The sequence below is a fragment of the Phacochoerus africanus genome, chromosome 7, assembly GCF_016906955.1.
Source record: "Phacochoerus africanus isolate WHEZ1 chromosome 7, ROS_Pafr_v1, whole genome shotgun sequence".
In the NCBI taxonomy this organism is placed as follows: domain Eukaryota; kingdom Metazoa; phylum Chordata; class Mammalia; order Artiodactyla; family Suidae; genus Phacochoerus; species Phacochoerus africanus.
The window spans coordinates 13,833,989-13,854,257 of NC_062550.1; the positions used below are offsets into that span (position 1 = coordinate 13,833,989).

A 20,269-nucleotide genomic window follows, 5' to 3' on the forward strand; every position below is an offset into this window, starting at 1 on the left:
CTTGGACCATAGCCCATCCTCTGCCCCTCTGGGGCTCTTCTGCAGGAGCGCCTGAGACGTCCTTCCAATTAGTTGAAGGTGAACTGGCCGCATCTTAAAAGTCTGTGGTCTCCACTCCCCCATGCAAAGACTATTTTATTACTTTGCCTCATGAGCCTCGAGATTTGAAAACATTGCACATGAACAGATGGTGTTTTATGTTGTCTTCCTGTGTCCTATTGATCAAGGACGTCAATAACTGCTGATCGCGGCCTTGCTCAATGTGAGGCAACTGGTATTGCCCATGAATTCGCCTTTCCTTACTGCAGAGTCGCTGAAGTTTTAAGTTGGCCTTAGCCACCTTATTACAGGAAGGCATGTGGTCCTCCTTATGCATTCTGAAATATTGAAAATTGCCCCCGAAAGCTCCTTTCCTTCTTCACAGGCCCCATAGAAGTCCAGAGACCCTGAGTTGAGAATAACTGAAGTTGTCCAGTGCTCTTTGTGCACGAGTGGAAAGAGACCAGAGAATTGCAGTGACTTCCCATCTAGAGTGAAAAGATCAGGGGACTTCCCTGATTTTTAATTCTTCCCCATTCACAGTATCCATTCATTGAGCAGACACCCATTTACCGGGTACCTTAGGGGTCCCCATGTCTGTGAACCACACAGATGAATCTGTGAGCGTTAGAATCCCAGAGCTTTAAACCAGCAGTGGTGACAGTTGCTTCTTCTTTAGGTACTGTGATGGGGGTGTCCGTCCCAGGGTTATCAACCTAATCTGGGGTGGAGGCAGTAGAGAAAGGATGTCTCGGAGAGGTTAGATCTCAACGGCAGCCTGAAGGCTGAGCTGGAGTTCCCCCAGGAGAGGGGGCCATGTCCCAGGTAGAGAGAACGATGCATTGCAGAAAGCAAGGGCGGCCAGAGTCCTGATGGGGACAGCAAAAGAGATGATGTGGCTGGAGCTCCCTGATGGCTTACTGGTTAAAGGCTCTGGCATTGTCCCTGCTGTGGTGCAGGTTTGATCCCTGGCCCAGGAACTTCCGCAATACCACAAGGCTGGCCAAAAATAGAGAGAGAGATGATGTGGTCAGACATGTAAGCCATGTGGAGCCTGCAGGGACTTCTCATAAAACATGCTAAGGAGTTTGGACTTTATGCGGCAGGATGGGGGCAGTGGAAACTCACCGAGAGAAAGGCGGGATTAGATGTGCATTTAAGGAAAATCATGCTGTTGCACTGGGCAGAGGGCGGGGTGGGCAGCAATCACAGTCAGGCCGGAGGAGGTAAGTTAGGAGGCTATTGCGTTCATTCTGGTGAGAGAGGTTGGAGGCTGGTGGAGGGGTAGACATAGCAGCAGAGACAGATAGATGGAGCAGAGCAAGATTCTGCCGCTGAAATCATTACCTTTCTGCAAAGATGCTGGACTTTGGAAGGGAAGGCAAGGAATCTCTTTCCAGTGCTGCCACCTGAGACTTCCTTTGCAAACGCCTGTACCTAGACATCCTGCTCATCCCTTCTTGGCCTACTCTGCCCCCATCCTTCCTGGACTGAACAGGTATGATGGCATTGACTTTGCACGTTAGAGAGGACGAGGCAGTGGCTGGGACCCTGGTCCCAGGTCCCACTCAGCGCCATAAAGAGAACTGTGTGACTTCCAGTAATTCTGTTTGTTTTCAACCTGTTTCTTTATTGTAAAATGAAGAAACAGACCTCTGGAGTGCCTGTCGTGGTGCAGCAGAAACAAATCTGACTGGGAACCATGAGGTTGAAGGTTCATTCCCTGGCCTCGCTCAGTGGATTAAGGATCTGGCATTGCCGTGAGCTGTGGTATAGTTGCAGACGTGGCTCAGATCTGATGTGGCTGTGACTGTGGCGTAGGCTGGAAGCTGTAGCTCCAATTGGACCCCTAGCCCGGGAACCTCCATATGACATGAGTGCAGCCCTTAAAAGCAAAAGAGAAAAAGTAATAGACTTCTTTCAGGAATGCCAAACACAGATGCCTGCTGGGGCCAGGACCTTGGCCCAAAGGAGTACAATTCGCTGAGTACAATTCGCTAGGGAGACCAGGGCCCCATCTCGGGCAGCAGCCGTCTCTTCACTTCAGTGGTGGAACTATTCGAGAGAGAGGGTAGGGGGCAGGACTCAGGTCTTTGTATTTTTCAAGTGGAGCTATAACTCTGGGTTTTCATGTTTTAATTTTTAGTGTTGACAACTGGTTTAAAAAAAATTCAAACCCTGTTGAGCCAGGCCAAACATGTCTTTGGAATGACTAGAACCTTCCCGCCCCCACTCCAGTCCACCAGTATGTGACCTCTGACCTCGCACATCCCTAGGAACTAGAATGTTGGGAACTGTCGAAGAATATGATTCTACCAGAAGTCCCAAATATGCGTGCACTGCCCTTTTCCCGTGACGACAACCCTATTGACTTTCCCTTGGCTTAAGATTTTTTTCTAGTGAGTGGGATAGATTATTTTCTGATCCAGACACAGCACGGTTTGGGGATGAGGTTCAGGATACAGTGGGCCAGGGAGCCCCAACCAGGCGGGTAGAGACTGACTTCTTTGGCATGGATCATCCACAAAAATACCCTGCCCAGACTGTTAAAATGATGCCACTGAAAATAATCATGGTTGCCATTCATCGAGCCCTTAGCATCTGCCAGCAGCCCTGCCAGCTGCTTTGTATATCTTACCTCTATTCTTCAGCACTGTTCTGTGAGCTAAGGGTCATCCCAGATGACCAAACCAAGGGCCCAGAGAACTTAAATCTTCGTGTCAGGGGGAGGGTGGCCTCCCCTCTACCACAGCCTGTTCATCAATGGAAGGGGGCTAGACCCCTCTCAAAACTCAGGCTGGTGGGCAGCCCTTCGATTAGGCCCGCAGACACTTATTCATGTCACTGTTTTCCCAAAGCCTACTTAGTTACCCAAAAAAGTTCGGCATCAGAGCTCCCTGTGCAGTTGCTTAGCAACCAGCTAATATTACAGCAAAAACAAACAGATCAATTGGAAAATAATGAAATTGGTTATATGCATGGACATAGCTGCAGAGTTTCACTAAAATAGCTCTCCCACCCCTTCTGAAACATGAGCCTGGAGGTGTGCAGCCTTCACTCTTGACGGCAGAAATGTCGAGTGAAATTCAGCAGCCGTGGTGGAAGTCACGCAGATCCACCTCTGAATCTGGGTTCTACCAGGCTCACCAAGTGCGTGCTGGGGGCTGCTTGCATCGTCTCCCCAGTCTTCTGTTTCCTCTGTTAGTAAAGGGGCTTATGAGAGCTTCTCTTGGGGGCGGGGGAATCCAGTGGGTGTTCACTGGGATGGAATTTTCTGGACGTTGGCCCATGCTCAGCACTCGCAATTGAGCATCTTCCCCAGGCCCCCGCCCACGACCCCCACCATCGCAAACTCTGCTGCCTTCAGTATGGCCTGGTTATTACTTTGTGTCATCATCTCACTTTTTCTTAAGAAACCATATACCCATGCTCATTCATTCCAGAAAATACTGAGTGAGCACCTGCTGTGTGCCAGGCAGTGTTTTGCCTTGTGACAGTGCTGTCCCTGAGGTTGCCCAGACCTGCACTTCAACACTGAGGACTCCTTACAGGGCATTTACTGGACCTTGGGAAAGATACTCAGTCCCACAGACTTTCCATCTATGACATGAGGATCATAGTATTTCTTCCCTCTTAAGGTTCTAGGTGCAGCAGAAACAAATCCAACGAGGAACCATGAGGATGCAGGTTGGATCCCTGGCCTCGCTCAGTGGGTTAAGGATCCAGCGTTGCCATGAGCTGTGGTGTGGGTTGCAGACACAGCTCAGATCCAGTGGTGCTGTGGCCGTGGTGTAGGCCAGCGGCTACAACTCCAGTTCTACCCTTTGCCTGGGAACCTCCATAGCCACAGGTATGACCCTAAAAAGCCAAAAAAAAAAAAAAAAAAGTTCTGGAAAGATACTAAACAGAGTAGTATTTGGAAAGCACTTCACACAATGCCTGGAATGTTCTACGTTCCAGACATCCGTTACACCATCTGCACAGCTGGGCTTGGTTCCAGCCCCTGTGCTGTCACAGTGCACAGAACAGGCCAGGCTCCTGCCCTCGTGGGGTTTGCAGTCTAGGGGGTCCTCCGGCCATGGGCGCTGCTCCTGCTGCTATTTTCAATCCAGATACAGGAGCTCAGACTCAGTGTGGGTGGGCAGGGGTGATAGTTGAAAGTTCAAGCTTGAAGGTTAATGGGTGTAAAGGCGTGAAATGCACTGGCAGGTTTGAGGCATGGTCCAGAATGGCCGAAGCCTCGTCACCTGGGACTCCCCACACCCATAAGAAGGGCTGCTTTCTCGCTTCCCCCCCTAACCCTGCAGAGTCCTCATCTTTGTCCAGGGCTTGAAACCTGAAACGCCTCGGCTTTGCTTTGTAAACATTGCCTCGCTTTCTAGGGGACAGACGTGCCATGTTGGTGGGGACTGTATCCTGACGGGGATAGGAGTGACAAATTCCAGTTCCATTGTGTTCTTGCCAGGATCGCGTCTCACCCCCCTCACGTTTTCTTGGGCACGTGGTAGCTGTTCTGTGAACACAGGTTGAGTTGAAGACAGAAATGTGAACGGGGCCAGGGACAGGTGGTGCGAGGCCGACTGGCGCTTGATGAGGCTCATGACTAGGTAGCATTTCCTTGCATCTGTTCATCATTTTGTTTCTCTTGCAATATTTCACATTTACTGAGCACGTCCTGTACGCCAGGCACCATTGCCAGCGCTCTCCCACGTCATTTGTCATCTCCCCTCGCCACGCATAGGTCACCTAACAGATGAGCACACTTAGGTGAAATAACACGGCCACGGGCACAGCATTATGTGTGCAACCCACTTGCCCTGGGCTTCTTCAAAGGTGTTCTGTGCTTAGCCTGTTCGTTGACCCGGCTGCCCGATGGGCCCGTCTCCACTGTCATCGTGGCAGCCACCATGCCCCTCCCAGGGGGTGTTTATCACGTGGATGTTGTGCCTTGGCGAACTGTCCTACCCTCCCCATGAGATCATCCGTTTCATCCGTACATGACCCCACAGGCCAGGTCCTAATACCGTCCCTCATCTCAGAGACAAGGAAGCTGTGGCCGAAAGATGGAACGTGCAGGAGAGTCGGAGCAGGGGAGGGTCCAGGTAGGGCATGAACCTGGGCAGGCTGCCCCAGAACGACCCCCTGAACTACAGAGGGGCTCCCACCCCATAACCCCAGCCCACGGCTAACACAGGCAGCGCATAGAAAGCACCTTGGGTCTTTCGCCATGTGATTGCTAACATCAAACGGCAGCAGGGTACTTAACAGGAATGAGTAGGGTTGCTGAGAACGTGAGATGCTGACAGAGAGTCCCCGGCACGGAGCTTGGCACAGTCAACTCCAGCTCATTACTACTTTGCCTTGAAAGTCCATTCTTGGCTCCTCTGTCCTCCCTGGCCCTCCCTTCCTGAAGGCTTCTCCCTCCGGCTGCGTTAACACCATCATTTCAGGAAGCACCCCATCTTGCAGACCTGGTCCCCCACCCCTGCCCACTGCCTCCCAGATAACTCTGCCCATCTCTGCCCATGTCCTTGATGTGTCTGTCCTGCAGTTCCCCTCCCCGTAGGCAGCCTTATCTCCCTTATCTGCAAGTCCTCGCTGTTGTCCCCACACACCTCCTGGAAGCCTCTGCCGGGAACTCCTTTCCTAGGCAACTGTGATAGAATCCGAGCAAACTTCTTACCTGGTCCTTGTGCAGGGGTGTGAAGAAGGCCTGGGACGGGCTGTGCCCGGCTCTGCCCCCGCAGTCATTGGCGCAGATAATAAGCCCAGCTTAACTCTGCTCCTTCCCCACCTCTGCCCCCAGGTAGGTTCCTAAGTCCTGAGAGGGGGTGTTCACATCATTTCCCACCGCCCCGGTGAAAAGCCACGGTCTTATCTGGTACTGTGGATGCTAGGGACTCGAAGACGGTGGGCAGCTGGACACAGGGGGGCTTCTCAGCGCTTCATACATGTGCACACGGCCCCTCCTTGCCCCTCACTAGTTGGTTTTATCTGCAGCGGGCATTAGCCCTGCTCCTCACTATCTACCAGCTTGCAGGCTGGTTCCCTATGCACCACACCCCCAGGGTGCCAGGGATAAGCTGAAATCAGACAAATATGGGTGCATCTCAAACCCCAAAGCCTTAGCCTCCTCTTCAAATGGGGATCACCCCGACCTGTGCCCATCTACTCCTTCTGAGCCCAGGGCACAGGCTGTTTGTACAGGTGAGAAGGGAGAAGCATGTTTGCAAGTGCCCTCCATGTGCCAGGCGCTGTGCTAAAGTGCTTGACAGATGTTACATATATGTTTTAAATTGAGGTATAGTTGCTTTACAATGTTATGTTGGTTTCAGGTGTGATTCCATTGTACGTATGCATATGTCCATTATTTTTCAGACTCTTTCTCCATATAGGTTATTACAAAATACAATTCCCAGTGCTATCCAATAGGACCTTGTTGGGTTTTTTATATATATAGTGTGTGTGTTAATCCCAAACTCCTAATCTATCCCTCCCCCTCCTTTCCGCTTTAATGACCATAAGTTTCTATGTCTATGGGTCTGTTTTTGTTTTGTATATAAGTTTATTGTATCTTTTTTTTTTTTAGATTCCATGTATAAGTGATATCATATGATACTGGTCTTTGTAACTTCATCCTTCGTATGATAATCTCTGGGCTTTGAGTCCATCCGTTTTCCTGCTAGTGACATTTTTTTCTTTTTTATGGCTGAGTAGTGGTCGATTGTGTGTGTGGGTGTGTGTAGGTGTACACACACACATATACACACCACATCGTCTTCATCCGTTCACCTATCAATAGACAGGTTGCTTCCTTGGCTTGGCTGTTGTAAGTAGTGCTGCTATTGAGGTGCCTGTATCTTTTCGAATTACAGTTTTCTCCAGATATACACCCAGGAGTAGGATTGCTGGATCATATGACAACTCTTATTTTCAGTGTTTTAAGGAACTTCCATGCTGTTCTCCATCGTGGCTGTACCAATTTACATTCCTACCGACAGTGTAGCAGTGTTCCCTTTCCTTTGCACCGTCTCCAGCGTTTGTTGTTTAGAAACTTTTTGATGACGACCATTCAGACTGGTGTGGGGTGATAATCTCATTTTGGTCTGACGTGCATTTCTCTAATAGCGAAATTGAGCATCTTTTATGTAACTGTTGATCATCTGTCTTCTTTGGAGAAATGTCTGTTTAGGTCTTCTGCTCAGTATTTGATTGGGTTGTTGGTGGTTGGGTTTTTTTTGTTTTGTTTTTTGTTTTGGTTTTTTTTGTCTTTTAGGGCCTCACCAATTGCACATGGAGGTTCACAGGCTAGGGGTCAAATCGGAGCTGTAGCTGCCAGCCTGTGCCAGAGCAGGATCTGAGCAAGGCAAATCCTGAGCCGTGTCTATGACCTACACCACAGCTCACAGAAATGCCGAATCCTTAACCCACTGAGCGAGGCCAGGGATCGAACCCACATCCTCATGGGTGCTAGTCAGGTTCGCCAATTACTGAGCCATGGTGGGAACTCCTGTTTGTATATTTTAGAGATTAATCCCTTGTTGGTTGCTTTATTTGCAAATATTTTCTCCATTCTATAGGTTGTCTTTTCATTTTGTTTATGGTTTCCTTTGCTGTGCAAAAGTTTGTAAGTTTAATTAGGTCCCATCAGTTTGTTTTTATTTTCATTACTGTCTTAGAGGTGGATCAAGAAAGATATTTCTGCAATTTATGTCAAGGAGTGTTCTGCCTATGTTTTCCTCTAAGAGTTTTATAGTATCTGGTCTTATGTTTAGCTCTCTAATCCATTTTTATTTTTGAGTATGGTGTTAGAGAGTGTTCTGATTTCATTCTTTTAAATGTAGCTGTCTAGTTTTTCCAGCAACATTGAAGAGGCTGTCTTTTCTCCATTGTATATTTTTGCTTCCTTTATCATAGATTAATTGACCATAGGTGTGTGGATTATTTCTGGGCCTTCTGTGCTGTTCCATTGATTTATATTTCTGTGTTTGTGCCAGTACCATACTGTTTTGATGACTGTATCTTTGTAGTGTAGTCTGAAGTCAGAGAGCCTGATTTTTCCAGCTCTATTTTTCCTCCTCGAGATCACTTTGCCTATTCCAGGTCTTTTGTGTTACTATACGAATTTTAAAAATGTTTTTTCTTTTCTAGTTCAAATGTTATCTTTTTATCACAATCCTTATCATTTTTTTAAATGCAGAAGATAAACTTGAGCAAAGATCTTATGTATTTAAGTGGCAGAACTACAACTGCAACCCTGCTCTGCCATTTCCAAAGGGCCCTCGTCACAGTGCCATCCATTCTCCCCCATAAGACGACTCCAGATAGATTCCTCCATTCCCTGTATATTTACTGTGTGCTTGCTGTGTGTGCCTGGCACAGTTCTGGAGCTAGAAACCACAAACGATGCTCATCCTTGAGCATCCCAGAGATGCAATCAAGGGAGATACTCCAAGGTCAGCAGAGGTGGACACAGGAGGTACAACCTCCTTTAATTGGTGGCACACAAAGCCTTAAGAGGAGGCGTGATGCTGCTCCAGGGTTTTGGAAACAGACACACACTTCTGCCCACCTTTCTTTCCCTCCTTCCTTTCCTTTTGCTATAACTCTCCTATGAGTGAGTCCCTGGGAACTTAAACGGGCATCGCTTAGATTCCTTACAACTCAGGTTTGATTAATCGTTGGGCTCTCTGACACTTGATACTCTGGACATCCTGAGCTCTGAGAGCTGAAGCCATGTTGTCTCCTGACAGCAGCCCCAGTGCCTTCAGTCTCGGGGCTCTCAGTGTTTTGTCATTTGTCAGCATCGGCCTCAGCCATTCATCGCACCAACACAAAGAAATCAGCTTAGCCACTTCTGTGACCAGAGCAGAAGATTTTGTGGCCAGAGAGCAAGGATCCCCACCCCCTCCCCAGGGAGCAGGGACAACAAGGGGTGTCTAGGTGGTACCCGGCATTTAGGGGACTGGTGCACCCAGCAGTCACCCTGATCAAAGCCTGAGAGAGTGGGAAGCTGCTCCCAGAATTCTGGGCTGCTGTTCTCAAGCTAAGGGCGGAGAGAGCGCTCTTCAGCACCAACTGCGGAGAAAAGTTAAGAAAGGTGAGAGTGGAGAAGTCTATTGGATTTGACAGAGTGAGGGGGCTGTCGCCAGCCTTGGCCAGATCCAGGAGTCAAAGGCAGACTGTAGTAGCTAGACGAGCTCATGGGTGGCAAAGAAAGAAAATCATCAGCGTAGGAGGCTCAGTAAGCCTGGAGGTCCATGCACGTCTCTGCGTCTGCAGACGCTTCCTGCATTCTGGCCTCTGCCCAGTGAGCTGCCACAAGGTAGAGTCCACCACAGGGAGGCCACGTAAGGAGCAAAGGCATGCGGGCTGCCGCCTCTGGCCATCTCTCTCCAGCCCATTCCTAACCACCCACTCTCCCACCAGCTGTCTGGATCCAAGAACTCCAAGAAGCCCATTGCTCTAGCTGCAGAGTCACCACCCTAACAGACCTGGCCCGCATAGAGCTTATGATTATTGATATTTCTACACTGGTGCAGCCTTAATTAATACAATGATGAGAACTAAGCACTGTGTTTGAAGCCAAATTATTTAACTTTTTATAGATTGCATGTCTTCTTTGGTCAACTGGGAAGACTAGTACTTATGTCCTGGGTTGCAGTGATTCGAGGAGTAATGCCTAGAGAGTGCCTGGCTCAGTGCTTGCTGCTGAGTACACTGACGAAACACAGGCAATTGTTTTTTGTGTTTTTTTTTTTTTTTTTTTTGTGGGGGGTTGGGTGGTTGGCCATGCCCATAGCATGCAGAAGTTCCTGGCCCAGGGACCACACTTAAGCCCCAGCAGCAACAATGCCAGGTCTTCACCCACTGAGCCACCTACAATGGACCAGGCATGTTCTAAAACATTCGCTTCCCCTGACTCCTACATGCTTCCTTATTTCCAAAGTTTTGCAGACACCTTGAACTCCCCTCTCCCAACTGGCTAACGCCTGCCTCTGAGACCACTGCCCAGCGATGGGAAGCACCACCTCGAAGACCTCCGTCCTACACCAGGGTCTTCTCCCCACTCTGGGCTCAAGGACAGAGATTCTGTTGGTTCGCTCAGCTCTGCACTCAGTTTCTGTGTCTGGCTTCATCAATATTCACTCATTAATGAATATATTATCTTAGTTCTCTTAAAAAACCGAGCCTGTGAAGTCGTTATCATTATCAAGATAAGGAAACAAAAGCCCAGAGTTAAGAAGAGTGCTCATGATGACGCAATTAGCGAAGGGGTGGGCTTGAGACAGAACCTCAATCGTCAGATATAAAAGATGGGGCTCTTTTTCTCACTGTTCAGCCTCGCTGTACGGCGGCATCCCCAGAGAGGGATCCAGCCCTCACCTGCACCGGAAGTAATTTCAGTTGTCTCCTTTTGAAACATCGGAATATCTGGCTGTCCCAGATGGTGGTGCCTGTGTGACCTCAAGGGCCCCCTCATTGATCTCCCAGCCTCTACTCCCACCCCACTAAGGGTGGCCCTCAGCACAGCCACAGAGGGATTCTTTTGAATCAGCAGACAGACCTCCTTACGCCCCAGCTCAGAGTTCCCCATGCGACAGCCCCTGTATTACTTCTAGGGCCTCAGTGATGGGCTGCCCACCTCACCGAGAGAGAGCTCCAGACCCCTTTGTATCAGTTTCCTGTTGCTGCTCGAAGGACCCTGAAAGGGGCCTGTGGGGGCTACAGTCCACATGTGGGCCGGGCTGCCTGCCCTCTGGAGGCTCCGGGCGAGAATCTGGAAGTCCCTCGCAGTCTTTGGCTTGTGGCAGCATCCCTCCAGCCTCTGCTTCCATCCTCCCATCTCCTTCTCCGACTCTGACCCTCCTCCCTCCCTCTCATAACGACCCTTCCTATTAGGTTGCACCCATCTGAAAACAGTCCAGGATGGCCTTCCCGTCCCAGCATTCGTAGTCACCTCTGCGGGTCCCTTTGCCCATGGAAGGGAACATACCCGACCCTGTTGCTGGGATCAGGAGGTAGATGTCTTTGGCGGAGTAGGGGCAGGGGGGTCGTTTGCCTACCACACCCTTCAGTGATTCTGCAAGACCCTGTGTCAGGTGCAGCACCCCCTCCCTCCCCGTGGCCTCTCTGGCCCCATTTCTAGGCACTCTCTCTGTTCCTTACTGTGTTCTTATCTCTGGGGCCTTTGCATCAGCTGTATCCTTATCCAGGAAAGCTCTTACCCCAGATTAGCACGTGACCTGCTCCCTCACCTACTCCAGGTATTTCTTTAAATATCCCCTTCTCCACGAGGCCTGCCTGGATGACGCTGTTTAAAATTACAACCTGTTCCCCATCTCTGGCATTCCTGACACCCCTCACCCAGCTCCGTGCTCACTCGGCATCTTCTCACCTTCCAACACGCCGTGGGATTTGCTCTTAGTTCTTACCACCCTCCCCCCCAATATCCGCTCCATGAGGGCAAGGCTTTCTGCCTCTTTTGTTTACCGACGTATCTCAGGGGCCTCCGCAGTGCCTGGCACGGAGCAGAATGAGCAAGGAAATGAACCAATAAAAGAACAACGCGAGGAAGTCCAGGGTTGCCGCCTCTGTGACCGCGGTCAGGCCTGCATGAGAAGACAGGCCGGCGCGTGTGCTGATGGGCAGCACCCATCGAGTGCTTATCATCCGCCCCATGCAGATTAGGCTCTTTTCCTGCAGGAACTCATTCCGCCCAAATAAACCTTCTGAGGTTAATGCTGTCACCACCATCCTCGTCTCTACAGACACAGAAACCGTGGGACAAAGAGGGGAAGTGACCAGCCGGGATGCCAACCTCAGCCTCCCAGCCCCGGAGCCGTCCTCCTCACCGCGGATGAGGGGACGTCAGTAGAAGGACACAGTGCACCCTTGTCCCTGATTTCTCCGGGACACTTTCCCATCATCTCTGCAGGCTGGGAACCTGGACTGTTTTCCTGGGGACAGAGATCTGCCTCTAGCGCGAAGGATGGGGTTAAAAAGGTGGGGGAAGGGATGGAGCGTGTGCGAGTGTGAGCCCATGATGCGCACACGCCGTCAGCTGCCAGGCTCAGTCTTGGCGTGTGCCAATTTTAAGCGCCAGGAAGCCCACCTGCTTAACAGTCTACCCTGAGCCCCTGAAAGCCTGTAGTCTCTGCCCACCTCCCCTGCCTCCATGGGCTTAGGAAGCCTTGCTGCTCACTCACATCTTCCCCCCCAACCACCACTAGTTTTACCAGGTAGGCGCTAGAAAGGCTATGGGCTATTTGCATACAAGAGGCTGAGGGGGAAAGGGGCCCAGGAGAGGGCACGGGGCGGGGGCAGAGGGTGCTTGGAAGAGAGACGCCGCCCAGCTCACAGCTTTCTCCCAGGTCAGCTCTGCAGACTGGAAAGGATGGATTTCCTCCGTCAGGAGTACCTGGATCACCTTTGACGTGAAGAAGGACTTGGGGAGCTGGCGGGAGGCTCAAAGTGAATCGACCGTTTCCATAGATGAGCAGGCTGGTGAGCCAGGAATCTGGCCTGGTTGTAAGCAATCCGTGGCCTCTTCTGAACCCTCTGCCCTTCCTTTTTCTTGCAGCAGGCTCGCTCCTCACTGAGCAGAGCCGAGAAAGGGGACACGAGCTCACTTGTTCCTCGGTTAATCTAGGTGAGGCACTGTGTCTGGTCCCAGATTAATTATTTCATCTCATGCTCACAGTGGTTCCGATTGATGAGAGGAGTGGTATTGTTTACAGATGGGGAGCCTGTGAGCACAGAAGGTCAAGCAGGGTCCCCAAGGTCATAAGAGAGGGTGGCAGGCAGGACCTGAACCGGGTGCTGGCTGCCTCCGAGTTGCCGTGTTTGCCATGCTGTCTGTCACACAAGCAGGGCTCTGAGTGACTTGTATAGCTCAGAACCTAAGGTTTCCTTTTAAGAGTTCTTCAGTCCGAAAATGTTGTAGTAGCTTTGTGAATATTTTTGAAGGGGTTGTGGACAAGGGCAAGTGATTCTTCAAAGAAACAGAACAGTTGGTTGGTTGGAGAGGTATCTTAAGGGAGTGTGATGACTGGCAAGTCTGAAATCCATAGAGCAGACCGCCAGGCTGGAAACCCAGGCAGGATTTGTATGTTACAGTTTAGGGGCAAAATTCCTTCTCTCCCAGCAAAGCTCAGTTTTTGCTCTTAGGGCCTTCAACTGATTAGATGAGGCCCACCCCCATTATCAAGGGCAGGGGCCTTTGCTTAAAGTCAGCTGATTGTAAATGTTAATCCCATCTACCAAATACCTTCACAGCAATATCTAGATGAGGGTTTGCCCAACCAGCTGGGCACCATAGCCCGGTCCAGTTGGCATACAACACCAACCATCAGAGGCAGCAACCTAATACGTGCCAGACACTGCACCAAGCATTCCACACACACACACACATGTGCTTTTTCTCATTAAAGTATTTAACACATGCTTGAATGCTGAGACTCCGAAGGGTTCAAGTGACTTGCCCAAGAGGAGCAGCAGGATCAAAGCTAGAAACCAAGTTTGCCTGGTTACCACCACACCAGACTGCCGTCCAGAGTCCTCAGTTTGAATGCTCTAGATTAACCAGTCTCAGAGAGATGAATGAAGTCACCCAGAATCGCTCAGCTTGTCAGAGCTCCGGCACTCTCTTGGCTCCCAGGCCAGTCTTCCCACCTTGCCACGCTCTCCCCCTGCTCCCAGAAGAGTCTACACTTGAAACGCTCCATCCCCTGCAGGACTCACTTTCCAGGTAGAAGGCGGCGGCAAACCATGCAACTCCAGTGTCTTCAAGCCCCAGCCAAGGTAGGATGTGCTTGCAACACACAGTGCGGGGAAGCTTAGGCTGCCCTTCCCAACACCATGAACAGATGTGCTCAGGGTCTAGTGCCCTGAAACCACTTTATTGCCGAAACAACTTTGTAATGAGACCCATTTAGGACATCAATATCAAAGCCTCCTTGAACTAAGGCTGAAATGGACCCACCTAGTGGCCAATCCATCTCCATGGCAGTTTGTGCTCCAGTGAGATAAAAGGGAATTTGCAGAAAGCACTCCAGGACTTGATGCTCTCTCTGCAGAGGGAAATATGGTTTTCTAGGACTCAATTTTGTACGGCAGGCTGCTGACTGGTTCTGTTTACTCTGGGCCTTGCAATATATTGGTGGTATGGTCACAAGCAGTAGAAACCAATGCGAGACACTTAATTAAAATGAAAAGAAATCAAAGGGGAAAATAACTGTTGAGCAGTGTATCGTATGGAATCAAAGTAGGATTTGGAAACCCATTGCTGGAGACAGTGGGCAGCTGTCTGGGCCCTTCCCTAGAAGCAGCTCAGAACCCTCTGGCATAGTGCCTGATGTTGGGGTCCATTAGCCTGCGATCTCTCGTCTCTGCATCTGTTCGAATTTCCAAGAGTGAGAAACTTACTTTCTCGGCCTGAGTCAAGAGTCGACCCCTGAGCGTGAGCCCTGGCCAGGGCTTCACGTGGGGCAGCAGAGCTCTGAGCTGCCTCTGTGCACAGGGACCATGGCAGGGAGAGGGATTATCTTCTATTCCAAGAGGTGGTGTCTGTAATAGCCTTGATTTGTAGTAGTCATTTGTGGTTTATGTAGATAGACACTTACATGTTTATGGGTCTGTGTTTCTGGGTGTATGTACACTTTGCCATCCCCTATGGAGTTCAGCCCTCCTAGCCTCCGACTCCATTTCCGTGACGGTCACATTTTAAGATGATTAGCTGCAAAGACAGTCTTTTCTTTTCTCCCCCCTTTCTTAGGACCGCACCTGTGGCATATGGAGGTTCTGAGGCTAGTTGAATCGGAGCTGCAGCTGCTGGTCTGCACCGCAGCCACAGCAATGCGGGGTCCAGGCTGCATTTTGTAATCTACACCACAGCTCGAGGCAACATCAGATCCTTGACCCATGGAGCGAGGCCAGGAATCGAACCTGCATCCTCATGGATACCAGTTGGGTTTGTTACCATTGAGCCACAACGGGAGCTCCTGCAGTCTTTTTTAAAAATGTGTTTTATCGCAGTTGATTTACAATACTATGCTAATTTCTGCTGTAAAGCAAAGTGATTGTGTTATACATACCTGTACATTCTTTCTCGTACCCTTTCCCATTAAGGTTTATCACAGAATATTGACTATGGTTCTCTGAGCTTTATAGTAGGACCTTGTTGTTTATCCAGTCTATATATAATAGCTTGCATCTGCTAACCCCAAACTCCGACTCCATCCCTCCTCCCCCTGACCACAAATCTTTTCTGTGTGTGAATCTGTTTCTGTTTCATTGATAGGTTTGTTTGTGTTGTATTTTTAGATTTGACGTATAGGCGATATCATATGGTATATTTATCTTTCTCTGACTTACTTAGTATGAGACTCTAGGTCCATCCATGTTGCTGCAAATGGCATTATTTCATTCTTTTTTGTGGCTCAGTAGTATTCCATTGTGTATATATTACAACTTATTTATCCATTCATTTGTTGATAGACGTTTAGGTTGTTTACATGTCTTGGCTATTTTAACTAGTACTGCCAGGAATACTGGGGTACATGCATCTTTTTGAATTATAGATTTCTCCAGATATATACCTAGGAGTGGGATGGCTGAATCACATGGCAGTTCTTATTTTTATTTTTTTGAGGCACCTCCACACTGTTTTCCAAAGTGGCTACCCCAATTTACATTCCCACCAATAGTGTAGGAGGGTTGCCTTTTCTCCACACCCTCTCCAGCATTTTAATTTGTAGATTTTTTTTTTTTTTTTTTTTTTTGCCAGCCTGCACCACAGCAACACTGGATCTGAGCCACATCTGTGAGCTGCATCACAGCTTGCGGCAATGCTGGATCCTTAACCCACTGAGCAGGGCCAGGGATCAAATACACTGTAGATTTTTTTTAAAATGGCCATTCTGACTGGTGTGAGGTTGATATCTCACTGTAGTTTTGATGCAAATGTGATCTTGAGTTTCAGTTTAGAGATACTTGTCCTTGGCCTTTTAGCATGCTGAGACTTTTTTTTTTTTTTTTTTTTTTTGCTTTTAGGGCTTTACCCATGGCCTGTGGAGGTTCCCAGGCTAGGGGTGCAGTTGCAGCTGAGCTGCTAGCCACAGCCACATCAGATCCAAGCTGCATCTGTGACCTATCTATCCCACAGCTCACGAAAACACTGGATCCTTAACCCACTGAATGAAGCCAGGAATCAAACCCACAACCTCATGGTTCCTAGTTGGATTCCTAATCAGTTTCTGCTGTGCCATGATGAGAACTCCTCCTGAGACATTTTAAGATAAGAATGCAAAAACCAGGCAGGAAGAGACTTGGATGTTTTGGTCCATATCTCCACGTGCCTAGCCCAATGCCTGGCACACAGTAGGTGTTTGAGAGTGAACTATAGGAGTTCCCATCATGGCTCAGTGATAACAAACCCCACTTGTATCCATGAGGATGTGGGTTTGATCCCTGGGCGCTCAGTGGGTTAAGGATCCGGCATTGCCATGAGCTGTGGTGTAGATCACAGATGCGGCTCGGATTCCACGTGGCTGTGGTTGTGGCGTAGGCTAGCAGCTGTAGCTCCCATTCAAACCCTAGCCTGGGAACCTCCATATGCTACAGGTGTGGCCCTGAAAAGAAAAGAAAAAAAAAAAAAAAAGGAAGTACAAATTCTACTGGAGGATTCTGATGTCAACTTCCAGTCCTTCTCAACCACCCACTCTCCACCAGGAGAGCTGGTGAAGCCCCTTTATCAAGGGTGGCTTCCAAGACCTGTCCTTATTCTGACCTGGTCCAGACTCCCCATCCTCCTTTGTTGCTACCAAACCCTGCTGCTGTTCTTGGCCCATGCTGGCCTGGCTAACATGTTCCGTCCTTGCAGGATGCCTGCTCTTTGCAGCCCAGCTCATCTCTGCATATGCACGGCTCAGAGTTCTGCTGTGTGCAGGGACTTTAAGCAGTTGTACTGCTCCAGAGGGCTGCTGCTGCTTCTGGTAATTTTGCAAAATGCCTTCAATGCTTGACATTAGCCCGAGGGAGACTGGTTTCTCTATTTCAGAGATAACCAGCAGACATTCCAGGCTGGCCTGACACCCGAGGGTCTGTGGTCTGAGCAGGAAGCCAGCATGAGGTACCCAAGCCATGGCGGGACGAGATCCTGGGAGATCCAGCCAGGGAAACTTCAGTGCACCAGGGACCGTTTGTTGCATCACACCTGCCATGTGCCAGCCGTGCCAGACAGTACTAGTATTTCTACTTCTGTGGCCTTGTCCAGTCTCCACAGCAGCTCAGGAAAAAGATATTATTGCCCCATTTTAGGGATGAAGCTGAGGTCGTAAGAAGTTAAATGACTGCACAGTATGGCAAGACTCCTAAAGAGGCAGAGCCAGGATTTAAATCCTCTGTGTTCACTACAAGCTTCGTGTTCCGTGACATTTCTGGGCCTTTCTCCCTTTCAAATAGTGGCCACAGAGTTGGGCAGTCACAGACAAATCCACAAGGCAGGGACTGGGTCTCAGGGGGGCAGAAGGCCAGGCCCACAGCAGGCATGAGTGAAAGAAGCGGCAGGGTGGCGTCTCAGAGCTCTCTGTCCTGTTGGTTGCTGGCTGCCTGCGGTGCGTCTGGCTAGTTTGAAAGCTCGGGATCTGGAGGAGTCAAAGGATGCAAGAGTCGCAGAGATGGGACCCACAAATGCCCCGCTTGGTAATAATCTCCGCAATTTCACATTCAGCTCTCCTTGTGGCCAGTGGTGCAGTAGGAGTATGTGACCAGCCCCGTAGACCCAGCAAGCCGCTGGTCTCCAAACCCAGCACATCCTGGACACTTGGCTCTGAGAGGGGCACTCGCTGTGGAAGTGAGGGAGGGTCCCCAGCCCCTCTGCGCACCTCCAGGAAAGACTCCACTCTCTGGCCAAGAGATAGCTGAGCTCCTGAGTGGCGTTGGATCTGCCACTTGGCCTTCCTGGGCCTCGGTTTCCCCATCCTTAAACCGAGGGGCTGACTCGGGCTTCCTGTCCGACCCTCCCTGTGCCAGACACCTTCCCGCCACTGTCGCGTGGGGGAGGCCTCTGCCTGGCATCACAGGGACCCTGTCTCTGCCCGCCCTCTCTCCAGGAAGTCCGTCATCCAGCTCGACCTGGCCAACACCAAGAAGGCAATGATCGTCCCCGCCTTCGAGACGCTGCGCTACCGGCTCTCCTTCCCCAAGTCCAAGGCGGAGCTGCTGTCGATGCTGGACATGGGGACGCTCTTCACGTTCAGGTGCGTGGCCCTCACCCCCCACCCCCACCCCCCACCCCAGCAGAGCCCCAAAACTCTTCTGGCTTCTGGGAACCCAGGCACCAGACATTTGTCGCTGGCATGAGACCACTTTAAGGCCAAAAGAAACACTGCTGGCCCCAGACTCTGTGCTTGGAATATTCTTTCTCTTCCCACATGCCATGTGCTCTTTGTACATGTGTGAAAGAGCTGGGTGTCCCGATGGAAGGCTGGGGAAGCTGGGCAGGGAGTTGAGCTGATTTCCTTGTGCTTTTACTCCCTTTGGGTTCCGCTCCTGGCTCTGAACCCGCCCCTTGGCTGGCTGGTCCATCCATTCATCCGGTAAGTGGGTTTCATGGTATTGGTGCCCTGTGGCTGTCTCCCTTTTTTTTCTTTTTATGAGTAGTCTGTTCTCTGAGGTCCCCAGGCCTGGAGTGGGCAGCAGTAGCTTCAACAATAAAGTCATCACAGTGACTCCAAGATGAGACACAGCAGACACGAGGGCTGCTTTCCTGTTGCCCCCGTGACCGTCTGGGACACACCCCTCCTTCGCCTGGTTTCCTAGACCCCTCTGTCCCTCAGAAACATCACAGAGGCAGCCCCACCACCTTTCCAAAGGGCCCAGGGGCCGGCACAGGTGTGATGGGTTCCATCTCCTGGGGACAGGCTGCAGCATTAAGCGCAACACCCCTGGGGAGTAGGAAACCTGCCAGGTCTCTCAACAGAGCAGTCAGAAGAGAGAGCCCTGCCTTCCCTTAGCTCCTTTTGCAAAGAGAAGTCTCCATATTTGAACAATGTCAGAATGGCCAACACTTTCTTTGAGCTAAAAAAACCCACAAAACAAAAAACATACATTTCTAGGCAGTCTGAATCGTACTGAAAAAAATCATAGTAACTTGGGTTTTCATAGCACTATGAAGTTACTAGAAATTTCTGGGAGATTTTCTCAAACAAACACGACTTTGTGAAAATAACTTTATGAGACGGATTTTTTTCGTGCAACAATTCAGAGATGATCCCGTCTTACTTTTCATACAGATAAGGAACCTGAAGAGTGGAAGGGTCTTGGAGGAAGCAGACTCAAACGCCAGCCTCCTTCCTTCACCCAGAATTCTGGAAAAGTAGCCTGATAGAGTTCATCCTCCACCAACCAATCCTTTCTTTTCAGAAAGAAATGTTAACTAGCGTTTACTGAGTGCTTAACATGCACCAGGCACTGGGATCGGCTCCGTAATCCTCACGCCAAATTCATGAGGCAGATATGTTGTCCCCGTTTTACAGATAAAGAAACTGAGGCTCTGAGAGGCTAAATAACTGGTCCAAGCCACACGATCAGTACATAACAACACCTGGATTTAGCCCAGGTCTGAGAAACTACAGAGCCTATGCCCTTACCCAGAATACCATCAGATTGCTGATCAAGCCCTAGGTTTTCTCACCAGTGTTTGAAGACGCAGGCAAAAATGGAGAGTCTAGATGCCATAGCCTGAAGGCTGACCACCTGGAAAATTTCCAAGGCAGCTTCCCTTCCATCACCATCCTCAGGTGACTTAAGAACTCATTTCAGGGCCAGGCCGTGGGGCATGAGAGCTGGGGTTTGGCCTGCTGTGTCTGTGATTGCTGCTCTGGCCAACAACTTGCAAGACACCATGCCAAGTGCTAAATTACAGACCTTCCCTCTGAGAAATTGCTTTTGTCACCTTCCCTCCCAATGATGAACTCTTAAGTCCCCTAGCAGCTGAAACCTACTCCCCACTGCGCCAGAAATGAGAACTCCTCCACACCGCTACACGTCCTCCAGGGCAGCGCTATTCTCAATATGGTCCCTGGACCACTAGCATAAGCATCTCCTGGGAACTTGGTAGAAGTGCCAAGTCTCAAGCCCATCCCAGACCTGCTGCATCACAAGCTCTCGGGGTGGAACTCCGTGATCTGTTAAGAAACAGTCCTCCAGGAGTTCCTGTTGTGGCACA

At 50.0% G+C, this 20,269-nt stretch overlaps 1 protein-coding gene across 2 annotated transcripts in view; it reads left to right on the plus strand.

The window, feature by feature from the left end:
* LARGE1 (LARGE xylosyl- and glucuronyltransferase 1) overlaps positions 1–20,269 on the plus strand; it is a 604,219-nt gene that overhangs the window by 576,406 nt on the left and 7,544 nt on the right. For both annotated transcript variants that reach the window (XM_047786443.1, XM_047786442.1), the window contains exon 13: positions 18,153–18,299. In XM_047786443.1, the coding sequence (XP_047642399.1) occupies positions 18,153–18,299 (147 nt within the window). The remainder of the gene's footprint in view (positions 1–18,152; positions 18,300–20,269) is intronic.